The following is a 14,822-nucleotide window of genomic DNA, read 5'->3' as shown; positions in this document are numbered from 1 at the left end:
TCACCTTTACCCCACCATAACTTATTGGCACATCAAAGATGGGACCCGATTCTTGGGGATGGTGTCATATAATCAGTCATGTGGTCAGAGGGGCGTTTGTTTGCAAAAGTCTGATTTAGGGACAAAGCAGCGACCTCAAAGCAGAACTCCATGATATACTCTGATCGGAACAACATCGTAAGAATCCATCTGGACTTAAGGAGTTCCCACAGGCCTACTTATTGGAGAAACTCGTGAGTGAGGGTCTTGTGTTTAAGTCCTATTGTTTTTAAGAACTGTTTGCTGTTTTACTTTTATTTTGTATGTCTTGTTTTTGTAATTCTGGCACTGTGTAATCTTTGTCTTTTTGTTATTAAAATATTCATAATCCAAGTCTGTCTTTGGGCTCTAGTATCGATATCCACAAACCCTAAGAGAGGATAACACGTTACCATATTGTTGTTATTACGTTTTACAGGATATATATATATATATATATGTTAGTTGCCCGGGGTGGGTTGATATATATATAGAGATAAAGGTTCTAATTCGGATTTCTCACGAATCCGGTATCAAAATCGTGAGTGGTGGCAGACTACCTGGGGGGATACAGGCAGGATTTGGGGGTTAATTTGGTATAGCTTATGCCTTGTTAAGGGGTCAAGTTAGTAAATCCAGAGGCCTGGTGCTATTAACCCCTTCATGCCCACGCCCTCCACACAGTCACGGCTTGGCAAGTAGTCCTGACCGTGACACTATTGTAGCTGGAAACGGACGATTTTTAATGGAAAATCCTCATAGGCGTACAGAGGTATATTATCACTCCATCATCAGATTAATTGATCACTAGAAAAACTTTTCACAATTACAGCTATGTCCCTGTTTTCCCCATGGAAACAGCAAGGTGACCCCAAACCTTTGAACATAGTCTATATAGATAGATAACATTCACATAAATTCTACTATACAATGGCACGCAGGTAGTAATAAAAGGCTTATGTCATATAGAAGGTTAATACTAAACTAATTGCTCTTTGTAACAGTGTATCGGATACAGAGAAGAACCAAAGAAAGAAGAAAAAAACCAAAATATGCGTTCTTTGTTCCATGGTAGGAGCGCAGGAGGTAAGGCTGGACCCACTGATCCAAGTCCCCTCCAGAAAACCTTCTTCAGGGGTAACCACACTGCAGCAAACAATAATGAACTATTTCCCCAATATATCAAGCAAATCAATTTAACAGTTATATAAAACAATCTGAATGCTGTTTTCATTCAGGTCCGTGTCATCTCCCTAAACTCAAAAACCATCGCGGGTCAAAACCTGCATCGCCTCCAGAGTGAATTCCTAGTTCTAAGACCGATAAAACTTGGAAGATTCATTCTTCACCAGTATTTTGTCCTGAATTCCCAAGTAAACATACAATTGTATTACGGTATATATATATTTTTAATAGGGAAATGCATACAAACAGAACAGAACCCACGAGACAACGTCTGAACGGCCTTTATCTACGACTCGGCAAAGCACTCTGAAATACTAGCTATTCCGCTACTCGCAGAATGGGGTCAAAAAACAAGAACCACATTTCCTTGTAAGCACAGCATTCAAACAACGATAACCAAAGCAACGGTTCCCCCTTTACTGTATCCCGAAGAGACAAGACGACTTATATTTACATCGTGTTCTCACATCTAGGCTCTGAAGAAGTCTTCAGCGGGTTTCTAAACAGATTCTATCCCTAAAGACCACATTGTAATAAAGTGCAATTTGAGAGAAGGGAAAAAAATAAAAATAAATGAGTAGAGCAGAAAGACACCTTTCCAAATGCAGAGATTTATTCTTAGGTGTTAAAATGAATTGATGGGTGCGCAGCGCTCTGTTTAGTAGACTGCACACCCGCTGACGATCGGCCTCTGCCTGACATCAGTCTGATCTGCCAAATTGCTCATTAGGATTGGCAATTTTCACCTGCGCCTCTCGTTCATATTTCAGCGGGGAATAAACATCAGTTTGCTTTAACAATCATCAGCTGCGAGCTACCAAGCAAGGCCCGCAAATAAAAAATACATCAACATCTAGTTATAGACAAAAACACTGTGGGGACCCGAGAAATGTGAAAGACTTGCAAATTTAAATTGTGAGATTTCAAGCAGCAAGGGAATCGCTGGATTACCCGTCGGTAACGGATGAGATGGGAACATGAATATACATACATGCGCGGATACGAAGCGGAGCGCCTCGGTGCCCCCATAGTAAGAGGCAAACTTCACCCCACCAACAGGAAACAACGAGACCAAACCATTAACTGGTTACCATCTACACACCTTTGTGACGCTCAAAAAGAGCCTCAGCGCGCGCTGTGATGGGCAAGATCATGAGAAGCACTACATGCCTGTTCCTGGTGCAGGGGACCAACCAATAGCGTACCTTCTAGGCCTTGTGATCACATTGTGATCAAGGCATTAAGGGGTTAAGTCAAATCTTACAGTAGTGTTGGGGGGGGGCATTGGGGCCATAACCAGCACTGTGATTCCCATGGATCGCCATCAGCTATGGGGTGGTTTTAAAATAAAGTGAATTCTTCAGGGAAAGCGTGTCAGGTAGTGAGTAAATGGCTCCATCACAGCGATATTGGCAGAACGACGCGTAAGAACCGAAAAGCGGTTTAATATGGGGCAGCGATCACAGGTTTATCAGAATCAGTGCTAGCCACACGGGACCTCTGCAGGCCCTGTCCACTGACCTACACCTCTACAAGAGAAACGCTTCCCTGGTCTAACCGCAGAGGCACCGGAGGGCGAGAGAGCAGCGAGTGCGTCCAGTAAAGTAAAACTTGATATGGTCTCATACATGAGTTTACTAAACCCAGGAATGTTCGGTTACAGGTCCTTTATATGACATTATGCTGCGTACGCAGACTTCATAAAGCCAAATATATAGGCGCTATTAGGTCTGCGGTACTGAGATGTCCAGATAGGAGTTAGAACTCGATGACTTAAAACCCACGTGTCCCTTCCTAATACACAACGCACCCTCCCTGACTGCCGCTCCTTCAGAATTGGTTTAAATCTTCTCCTTGGAACATCTTAATATTCTGTTGATTAAAGTAAAGTTCTGAAGCGGCCGAGTCCACTTTTTTATTAGGACTTTTCCCACTAGAGAACCGCGTACCGTGCAAAGAAAACCGTCTGCATTGTTTTCATGCATGGAAATGTAGCAAATGAAACGTGATCGGAACATTTGGCTCGGCTATAAATCACCGCAAGTGCTTCGAGCTCCCTGCGCCTCCCGATCAAACACCTGAAAGACAAATAACCAGCGAAATCATTTACCGTGACGGCGGAGCACAGCCATTCCCATACATACCACCCTGTATGTATTTCTCAATACAGGATACTCAGAAGCCAGAATGTTTATTAGAGTGTTTTCGAATTGTTAATATTTCCTATCTACCTATACAGATTCTTCACCTAGATCAGCAAGACTGCATATACTCTTATTACCTGAGCAAGGGACCTCTGAGGTCTTGAAAGCTTATGTGACTATGGGGTTTATTTACTTGAGAGGGTTTGCAGCTCCCTGACTTCATTGCACATTTTGAGCTGCTGCTGTAGGAAGAGCTTGGCCGGCCCTGTATAAAGCATAGTTAAAATAAGTGAGATTCCTTCAGTCTTATCATGCAATGGATCATACATTACACAGGGTCAGCCCAGACCTTTATGCTGGAGAAACTTGCAAGTGTTCATCCTTCATGATGCATAAGTTAGAACCCCACTCCTGCACTCTCTTTAGTGAATAAACCATTTTATGTTTGCCCAACAAACAGTATCAACTGACAAAAGGCATCTTTTTCGGGGTGCTAATGGCTTCAAGACATGACTAAAGTTGTTTTTAACAGATTCGCAGTAACACAAACATATAAGCTTTCACAGGCATTTTACTGGCAGAGTGAATCCCAGGATCCAAAGTACATTAAGGGTTAATTCAGCAGCGTGATGTAGAGGCATCCTGGGATAAAAACGATGGGATATGAATAATGAATAAAAAATGTTCAGACTTCCAATGGGCTGATTATTCCTTCCTTTTGTGCTCTATCCCCCCCCCTGGAATATATGAAGCTAATTGCTTCTTCACCTTACGAGGCTGTGACATCTCCACTTTCAAACCAGATTTCACTCATCTTTTCTCGACACCAGAGGCCGACATCAAAACGGATTTCCCGACGCGAGGATGTCAAGCTGTTTACTGCAAAGCCTTTCCCCGCGCCAATGAATTGTTAATCTAGGGGGATCCGAAGTTCAGTTCTCCCGTAACCTAATCCCTTCAGGGGCGCGGGGCCTGCAATGCACTTTTGGATTAGGTCAAACAGTACAACCGAACTTTTTGTGAAGGTGAAGGAATGAAATAAGACAAACAGCCTTGTGGCAGCCAACATAATGGTACATTCGAAACCGCTACTGTTTAAGTTTCTGCTCAACTATGAAAAATGGATACATATAAGGTTGGTGGAGACAACAAAAACCCTACAGAATGTATTCTCCATGTCTGTCGAATACAGATAGACTTTCTCAGCTCTTTTTTTTGGCTTCCTGATACCAGCTCCATAAAGTAGCGGTGAGGGATCCAAGTGATCTACCAGGTGGGGCGGCAGTCCAAAACCGGGGGCCGGATCCCTGCACAATGGGCCGGTTAAAAAGGCTATCTTATTTACGATATGGAGAAGGAGGAGGATAGCCCCAAAGTTAACTACACCACAGCAAAGCAGTATTTGTGAAACTACAACACGTAACACTACATTACCCCAATATATTCATGAATGTCCTGACGAAGCCCTGCTTCAACATGTGTCCAGGTCACTCTCTGGAACTGGCGTTTAGCTACTGCCAATCCGCACTCAATTCCGCTCCCACTCCTCCCAATGCTGTGCTAACTGGGGTTAGCCCCACCCATGTGCCCGACTACGACCACCCCCGAGCAGCTAACTCCACCCTGGTAATATTATGAGCCTTTTCTCATTTTTCTAACATACTGGAACACATTGCACAAGGTACACAACACTTCCCCAATCCAAACAAATGAGATTCTGTGTGCTGTTCTGCCATGCTAGGTAAGAAACAGAATAAACATGAAACAGTTATTATAAAGAACCTTGAACCCACAGGGACATTTAAATGCTTGTTCTTTGCCCACGTGTGGATACTTCTATAACATATAGAATTTGAATAATTCATATAAAATATAAGATACAAGCATTAATCCACTTGCCTTCACCCCGTTTAATGCAGTGTATTTAAAATATATGACTACCAATAACTTATTTCCTTGTTCCTTAAAAAAAAACAAAAAAAAAAAAAACAAACAGGTTCACCACATTTAAAATGCAATTTGCCTTTCCGGAAGAGATTTTAACCCTTGATTTCAATGTCAGAATAATGGGTCATTACTCTGACATTGAAATGCAGGGAGGGTTCTCCGGCAAACAGGACATGCTTTCTATAGATTAAATATTTTTATAACGGGTGAGGCAATAGCAGACAGGCAGGCAGTTCTTTTCCAATGTTAAAAAAAGGAAATTAAGTCGATGCTCACTTGTTCTCAGGACCGAGGGGGTGACCTCGATTTCGCTCGTCGCCTGGTACGGCTGGAAGGCCGACATGCTGTTATTTCCAAGTTCACTGCCAAAGATTTCCGGGCTTTGTGTGCCAGTGGAGCTGGCGCTGGTGCCATCTCCCCCATGATGCGGATCTTGTTCATCATAAATAGCTACAAGCTGTTGACAGAAATTAAGAGATGGCTTAATAAGCATGAAAAAAATATTTCAAAGCATACTTTAAAGACAAAGTGGAATGAAACTAGAACTGTCCGATGGCTCTTTGAAAGTGACATATACACATACATACATCCACCCATATCTAAACACATATGCACAAGCATTATATATAAAGTTAGAATAATTATGTATATAGTGTAACTGAAATTGACAATATCTGACCATGAACTGTCATGGCTGTTACATTCATTCACATACGGAAACATTCTCCAACAAAATCAGTAAGTCTGATGCTGATCTGCGATACGTATAGCTTGCAGCCATTGCGCCGGTCCAAAACTGAGTGTAATCCGATTTGTGGTTACTTATTGAAATGGGAGACAACTTAGATAGTGAGAGAAACAAAAGGCAAACAATGCTGCTTTCAAAAATCAATTTACACAGTTTGCAAACGTTTTTATAGATCATTCGCCTCTGCTGAATCGGCCTGCTGACCGCTGTGTATCGAGAATTCCTATTGGCCGTTTGTACACACATATTCTTAGCGTGAACGTTGAGTGGCAGTCGGCACAGAGCAGGTCTTCTTACTCCCTAAACCACGAAAAGGAAAACCCTTTGATATAAACCCTATCCTGGCACAAAGTAAAAGCACCCAAGCAGGGCATCTTAACAGGATGCCGGATGTCCTGTCCCAGGTGCCATAAAATAAAGTTGAAGTGAATAAAGCTGGTTTTTACTATTAACCCTTTCACGCCCACGTCACGGTGAGATACGGGGCAGTAGCGGCTCCTCCTGCTGTGTGTTTGGGGCCTCCGTGACAAAAGATCTAATAACTTATCACGGTTTGGTGGCATTAATGTGGTATGCCACCAGAGAAGCACAGAGTAAAAGGGGGCTAGAGAAGGTCAAACAACATCAGTTAAAAGAACATTCCCGTAAAAATAAGTAGCAACCATGTCCCTTTAAATTAAGACATGGAAAAGGGTTAGCTGCTAGCTCATTTGGGAATATATTTTGAGCATGGGAAACATCTGTAGTTGCTCTACAATGCATATCTTGGACCACAAAGCAACATTTCTGCTGGTCCAACATCTTTCCCTTTAACACCTTATGACCCAAAGATGACCTTTACATGAAAGCTGCTAATCACGAAAAAGTTCACTAACAATCCCACCCGCAATAATGACCACGTTCACAAAGTCATCTAGGGAAACAAAACATGCAGCTTACTCTATCTACAATTACAAAATAGGGCCATTTAGTTCAGACATTTAATGTAGGTTCTAGGGAACAAAGTAAAGAATTCAGGCACAGCTTCCCAATTTTACCCCTCTGCCCGAAAAAGAACATTCCATACAATAAGTACTCTTCGTGCCGTCTCTGGTGCCGAAATAATTGCCGTGTCACATACACTAAGCCTTGGCTTGAGAAAAAGCAGCTCGGCAGGAACACTAGTCAAAATTGCTTTAATGTGATCATATTTTTTTCTTGTACGTTCAATATTATAGAAAGACAAAGTCCAGAAATGGAAAAGTAAGAATTTGTCATTCGCCGTAATAACTTTATGTTCTTGTGCGTATGTAAGATTCCAGGACACTACAAACTATAAAGCAGATCTTGAAGACTCTCAAGAGAACTACAATGTAAAACTCTGCCAGAAGAACAAATTATTCTATTAATTCCAAGGACAGACTCTGCATGTATAAAGAGAACAATGAAAAGTTCCACCAACACTTACGGGTTGGCTGCATACGCCACCAATGTACCCTGCCGATATTGAGGCGTAATAAACAGAACATGTAGCTGGGCACCAAAAGTATCGGCACAAAACCAGAAGATCTGGAAACTGTTAGAAAAGAAGAAGAAAAGTATTCAAAAAGAGCGGACTATGCAGGGTCTCGCTATGTGGCTGAATTATCTCTTGATGTGACCCCATGCGCCATCCCTCTTCTATGTACTCAAACTTTAGTGGGAAAAATGGCCAGTTCTGGGTCACTCTAATAGAGAAAGAACAAAACTCATCTTTAATTTTTATAGCAGCAACAACTTCTTCTTTTGATTCCATACATTCAAAGAGCCCGGAAAAAATGGACTAAGGCATAGACACATTAGGTGAAGAGGGCCCGGCACGCAATCTTACAATCTAGATCTGGGGTCCTCAAACTACGGCCCACGGGCCACATGCGGCCCGCGGAGCACATTTACCCGGCCCGCCGGGTGTTTTTGCCTCAGGACATCCATGTGTTCCGAAAGATGCTTTCGGAACACAAGGATGCCTCTGTGAAGTCCCTGCGGCACGCGTTTACTTTAAAAACGCTTGGACCACCGGGAGCAGGCGCACGCAGCGACGTCACTGACGTCCCATGCGTGCACCCATGGCAACCGAGCGCGGAGAAGCGGAGAAGAAAAGAAGAAGCGAAGAAGCAAGGACGTGCGCTGGAGGTAAGTGTTTACCAGCGGAGCGTCCCTTCGGTGTTCTGACCACCGATCCTCCGGTCCTGCTATGGCCGGAGCGGTGGTCGGAACACTGAAATGGGGCAGTACACAGGCATACAGCCTCCAGCCATACTGTATGGCTGGAGGCTGTATGCCTGTGGGGGAACATACTGCCAGCCCCTATAGTCCGGCCCTCCAACGGTCTGAGGGACCGTGAACTGGCCCCCTGTTTAAAAAGTTTGAGGACCCCTGATCTAGATGATTGCCACAAAGTCAGCCATGTTATTAGAATAAAAAAAAAAAAAAGTGTAAAGCTGGGATTTTTAAATGAAACATTCTAACACTTATTTTATAGCTAACGGGAATAGGGACATATCAGATAGATTTTCTTGTAAGGAGAATGTTAACCCTGTTTAAATACCAGGTGCTCAATTCTCGATCTGGTATCGCATGGCACCAAAAATAAATAAAATATCACAAATACTGACTTTAAAGCGGCAGCGTGCACAGTGAAATAAAACATCTGTCTTCTTGTGTTTTAAGAGTCGGAGGTTCACATTTTTAATTATAGAGGAATATAGAATCGTTCGGCGTACTATAAATCACCGAACTGCGGGTCATCAAAATGCAGGATATAAGTAATAAAAATACAGTTGCTGTATGGAGTAAAAAAAAACATAATTGAGATGATGAATCAACTCCAAATGACCCACAGATGTCATCATAAGGTAGAAGGTGATGATTGAATGTTCATGATGTGGTAATATAGGTTAGGTATAGCAAATATAGTAAAGGAGGAAATAAAACTCGGACTGGGACTAGATATTGAACTGAAAAATCAGCTGGAGTACTGGAAAACTGTTCTGATTAAGTCCGAATAGAGAATGTTTTTAGTTTTATAAATAGGTTATTCCCACGGATAACTCAGTCGTATCTACCATTTGTGAAGACAGATAGACTGCAAGCATTTACATTTATCAATAATTAATACATTACAGGAATGGGCTGGAACCTTTTCGGTATTACCGGTTACTTTCTTGATGGATATGGTCTATGGTCTGCACTGAACTATTTTAGAAACGCTTTATAGGAAAGGTAGCTAGATCTGATTTGGGAAATGAGAGTCTAAAGTGTAAGCGCGTCTGAGAATGGTGCTGAATTATTCATTCGCTTAAGAATTAATAGTGAATTTAACATGTAAAACGAGATCTGACAATTCCACACGAGGCCGTCTCCAATCCGTTGTCAGCATCGTCTTCTGAGAAGACCTTCGGAGTGCGAGCGGTAAATATTCCTGATATAGAGCTCCTGCTCCGTAGCTATGTCATGCCATTCGTAATCACGGAGAACTGAGAAAAATAAATATACTGACAGACTTCCCAAAATGTTACCACATGCTTTTCATCTGTGCTGTTTGAATGAAGCTGCCAATGTGACATGTTTTACAGTTTACAGCCAAAACCAAAACACAGCCATAAAAAAAGGGGAAAGAAAGGAGGAACGATACAAAACAGCAATAAAAGCTGAAATGCACGGAAATACATACTTTCCAGTGACAGCCTGCTGAAGGAGGAGTGTTCTCTCCTGCTTTATTTCAAGAAGATCTCTCGTGCACACTTACCATTTCTAGAAACATACATTTTTTTATATATTTAAGCCACATTCACCGAGACTTCATGTCTCGAGACAAACCTAGTAGATGACTTTTCAGGTAATGCTAACCACTGATGGAAATATTCGAAAGCCTATGTAAGCAATGATGAGCTCTACTACCTGTGTCTACTAGTGTTTCGGGGCTTTTTGGCCATGGAGTGGGTATAAGAAAGCTGCTAGACATGGAGTAATCAAACACAAACATTCCGTTGGTAACTGCGCCACAAAACTCTGGCCCGTAACCGCACTTTATAAATACAGCCTAGAGCTTCCAAAACGCCTTGGGTACAAGTTCTGCTGAGATATTCTGCTGATCAAACACTGATAATCACCGGCTCTACCATTGTATTTCCAGTAATATCTGCCATATCATGAGTCTAGAAGATTGGAAGTGATGAGACTAAAAATTATACTTTTGGAAGTCATTTTCCGTCACTTCAAAGGCCTCCGCATGTCATTTCTAGAATGAGATTTCTAGTTACAGAAATGAACTGGCAACAAAGTTACACCATCTGTAACACAAAGTTGGGAGCGTCTTAAACACAAGTCCTCCAGATGGCACAAAACTCTTCTTTTGTTCTTTCCATGGTAGATTCAAAAGGGATGGGGCAAAGTAGTTACAAAAAACATGAAATAATTCTGTTATGTGAAGGGGAGGTGGTGGGATTTCAAAGGCTTCACATTTTGCCCCTTCTGTCGGGAGGATCTGCACGCCAGTAATTAACCTCATGTGGCACAATGATATGTTGGCGCTTGGGCCTGGGGCCAGATGGAAAGTTTAAACACACACTATCATTTCTGTCTCATCCGAACAACAGAAGAAAGATACCAGAAGCAGCGTTACAAGAGGGACAATCCCTGCGGTGAATAGAAATAAGTGTGAGATATTGTGTAGTGGCAGCTTTTTTTTTATTTTTTTTTTATTTATTTTTTTAGTCCTTGTGCTATGCAAATTACATTGTAAGAGTGACCCCATTAAAAATGATTCCATTGGAGGATTGCGGGCGATGAAGGGTACGCGTTATGCCTCCTGGCTATGTCATGCTGGTGTAGGAGACAAACCACTGCACACCCTAGGGTTCCTCGTGTGAGAAGGACCACCTAATGTCCTTAATATATATCTCACACACACCATATGGATAAAAGTATTGGGACACCAGACCATGACATCGCATTCTAAATATACAGCTATAACAGCTTCCACTCTTCTGGGAAGGCTTTCCACAGGAGTTTGGTGTGGACACAGAGCCCTGACCTCAACCCTATCAAACGCCTTTGGAATGAACCAGAACGGAGATTGCAAGCCAAACCTTCACGTCCAACATCAGCGCCTGATCTAACAAATGCTCTACTGGATGAATGGGCAAAAATTCCCACGGATCTCGTGGAAAACCTTCCCAGAAGAGTGGAAGCTGTTATAGCTGCAAGGGGGGGGGGGGCAACTTTATATTAGTGTCTATATATTTAGAATGTGATGTCATCAAAGTTCCTATTGGAACATGCAGCATATTGCATGGCATTTAAATAAAGAAAGGGTTAAAAACAGAATGACTGGGAATTACAGACAAGTGCTCTGCGGCTGCCACGGCCGGACAGGTTCTCAAGAAATAAAAATGCAAAGGGCGAAAAATACAAGCATGATTTAACGCTTCAGCAAATCGGGCTAATTTTTACAGCTTATTTAAGACTATTTAATATCATGGAGAAACGGCAGATAAAACATTATGACAGAATGTAAAGCAAATGAGCTTATTAAATGGCCAGTAATCAGCCTTAACCATTTGGAATTGTAAAACAGCGTGTGCCGTATTCACCCACAAACAGGTACAGCACCGGGACATCACCGGGTCGTATGCGTCTCCCGTCTCAAAATCATTGTTCTCTTCTGGCATTCAACAGCCAGTATATGTTCTTCATCCCATTCGGCTAAGACGAGCTGAGGAACCTCCTAGGTGTGTCCACCGGTGATGGGGCCGGGCAGTAAGCCTTCAGCTATCTGCCCCTTAAGGTGGTGGAATGGGCACTAATCACTGATGCATGGTACAGAGAATATCGCATGGATGAGGTCTGAGTCCTTCAACCACAAACTCACAGCCCTGGCTATCTGGTTAGTTAATAGAGAATTCTGACATCAACCACAGGCATTTCCTTTTATATTTATATTCTGTTTTATGTTTTCTCAATCCATAAGTCTTACAGTTGGCACATTATTCCTTTATGACATAAAGGTCCCTTGTTTAGTTTTTTTTTTTTTTTTTTTTTTTTACTCAAAGCTGGACACATTCAGTAGAATTTAAGAACATCAAATTTGAAGTAGGCAAGTAACAGATTAGAAGGATCACCGGTACCGATCACCAAGAAGCTGTCTGGTCAAAATCAATCACATGTATAGATAAAGTAAATATAGAAGAGGAATAATACGTATTTGGGCAAACGTGGAAGAAAAGGAAGAAGCTACTTTTATGTTCATAATTTATTAAAATGTATCTAAGAAGGTAGAACTCAACTGAACAAGTCCAGTATCTAAAGCCAATGGGTTCAGCTTCAGGTAGCTTATAAAATGTATACATCATAGACGATCGAAAAATGTATAAATAAAACGATGCTCCTTTGATATTGGAAAGATTAAAACGAAGAGCAAAGCACAATTTTTAATGAACTTTCAGATGATGTTTAAGAAATTCCGCTAAATCACGGTGCACAGCTGTCGAGAAACGATATGTCTCGGGGTCCGGCCGGCCACCTTCACAGGAGACCCAAATATCAACTTCAAAGCTCCCAAGTGTAGGTCTTTTCTGAGCATTGTAATTTCAGGGTGTGCGATGTGCCTTTCCTCATTATCATAGCAAAGCAAGGGGAATGTGATTTAGAAGAAGAAAAAAAAATCCATCTTGAGACATGAAAAACTTCAAACATTTGCCAATTCCCCAATGTTACACTTATCATTTCAAACCTCCGCTACAAGAAAGCAGCAGGCACTTGTCCTTGACATCAGCCCAACTTATCTTTCTGCACAAACGGCCATCAAAACCCGGCTCAATCAACCGATGGGGCTGATCAGATAAATCCACGTGCATGAGATAGCAAAAGCCTCGCACTCTCTACCAATAAACTTTTTTTTTTTTTTTAAGTAAGTTTACAAAAGAAGGATTTATCGCAATATTCAGAGCGCAGGACGCGCGGTTCCCCACAGAGGCTGAGGACCCGATTTTCCACGGCTGGTGAATTTTAATTACGTTTTAACTAGGCCACTAAAGGGACAAAAGCACAAATTTCTGTTATGGAAAGAAAAACAGTGGGAAAAAAAAGATATAAAGTAATATATATTTTTTTTTAGTTTTTACACCAAGGTCACCGAGTTAACAGGATGGATTATGTACGGAGATTAATTATCACCATAGCAACCTGTAGAATATTCCAATTAGCATGTGCATTCCACTTGTTACTATGATAAGACCTCTTAAAACTTTGCACTGGAACTGCGCTCCATCATTAACCCCGTGTGTATACGTATACATAGGTGTATATGTCTAAGGGCTCAAAGAACAATTCTTAATGATTCTGGCAAAGCATTTGAAGTTTACTAATTGCGTTTCTGTAATTTCTAAGCAAATAAAAAAAAAAAAATAAGAAAAAAAAAAAAAGTGACCCTGTTGAAAATATAATTCCAGACTAAAAAGGTCATTTGGGAAAAGTAGAAGTATTAATTAACCTCAGTATATGCCGAGGGCCTCCCGGCTAAGACTGGCTTCCCAGAAAAGGTGTTAATGGCTTTGCTGTTACGACCCGGGGGGGGGGGGCGAATGAAAAGAAGAAAGTTAAAAGGGGGAAAACACAGAATTTAATCATGGAGCACCACTAATGAATAAACGAGCTGCCACGCTTTACGTCCCTACACCGGGGACGAAGCGCTACAGTCTTACTAAAGTGCGCCGCTTGCCCCATGAAACCCTCTAGTAAAAGTAAAGGGGTCAGAAGCCTCGGCCACACAGAACGATATTTCCAAGTATAATAAACGGAAACTTTGTGTACCGTCTATCCGTACAGCCGGCATTACCATGAGAGAAATAAATAGCGAATAAAATGTTCAGAAAGCACTGTCCTATCACACGCTCAGCACGGGGGCAAATACACGGTTTGCTGGGGCACAGAGATAAGAAAAAAAAACCAAAAAAAAAAAACGGAATTGCAGATTAATAACAAACCGCCTGGAGAACACGTTTATATACGACAAAAAAACAGAAAGATAAACAGAACAAAAATTATCAATGCCCATCTAAACCAGCAGCCCGCAACATAATCCTACTGGGAGCAGACAGATTGCTTTTTCAACACCAGTACAACCAACCGAGTCGGCTTTCGGGTTATTTTTTTGAGATGTATATATTTTCAGTTTAGACGAATACACTTCAGACGACTGCACTTGCAGTTGTTCACATTGAACATTAAATGAATGCGGCGTATTTCGTGTCTGAGACCCCCCGCTGTCAGATGAAACACTGTTATTAAGACCTCTGATAAATATCCACAATTCAGTAAATGGCTGTATCTGCGAGAAAACCAGACAAAACAGCCCGGTTTGCCGTGATATACATTTTACATGCAGAATGAAGCGCTCACGCGGCAATGGATTGGCAGAGCCTCGACTACTTCTGTATGCGCGTCTACACACATCTCAAATGAGGTTTTCCTTATTCATATATCACTCATGCTTGAATACAGGTGACATTTTAAAAGTCCGATTCCATTGGGATAGTTATAGAGCCATTCGGTTGGCACCATTAGTCCAACACGAAAGTTCAATAGTGGCAGCTCACAAATCTGCTGACAAAGGGTTAAGATTTGAGGAGTCTTGGGGTCGCCTTATTTAGAAAGTTTCCGAAGGGAGGAAGGTAGCCGAAAGGATTTCGGATCAGCAAAGTGCCGGCCAGTCTTTATTATTAACCAGGGACAGACATGGGGAGCCCGGTGCCAGAGAAGCC

General features: G+C 41.9%; 1 protein-coding gene across 9 annotated transcripts in view; it reads right to left on the bottom strand.

Annotated features, from left to right (window-relative positions):
- The window catches only part of LOC149287177 (partitioning defective 3 homolog), a 238,965-nt gene that overhangs the window by 164,512 nt on the left and 59,631 nt on the right, over positions 1–14,822 (bottom strand). For all 9 annotated transcript variants that reach the window (XM_089493130.1, XM_089493135.1, XM_089493131.1 and 6 more), the window contains exon 3: positions 5,571–5,751. In XM_089493130.1, coding sequence (XP_089349256.1) covers positions 5,571–5,751 — 181 coding nt within the window. The remainder of the gene's footprint in view (positions 1–5,570; positions 5,752–14,822) is intronic.

The sequence above is a fragment of the Sceloporus occidentalis genome, unplaced genomic scaffold, assembly GCF_023333645.1.
Source record: "Sceloporus occidentalis isolate IW3139 unplaced genomic scaffold, rSceOcc1.0.p SCAF_63, whole genome shotgun sequence".
NCBI lineage: Eukaryota > Metazoa > Chordata > Lepidosauria > Squamata > Phrynosomatidae > Sceloporus > Sceloporus occidentalis.
The sequence above is the reverse complement of the archived record's forward strand: the minus strand, read 5'-3'. Positions and strand labels throughout refer to the sequence as shown.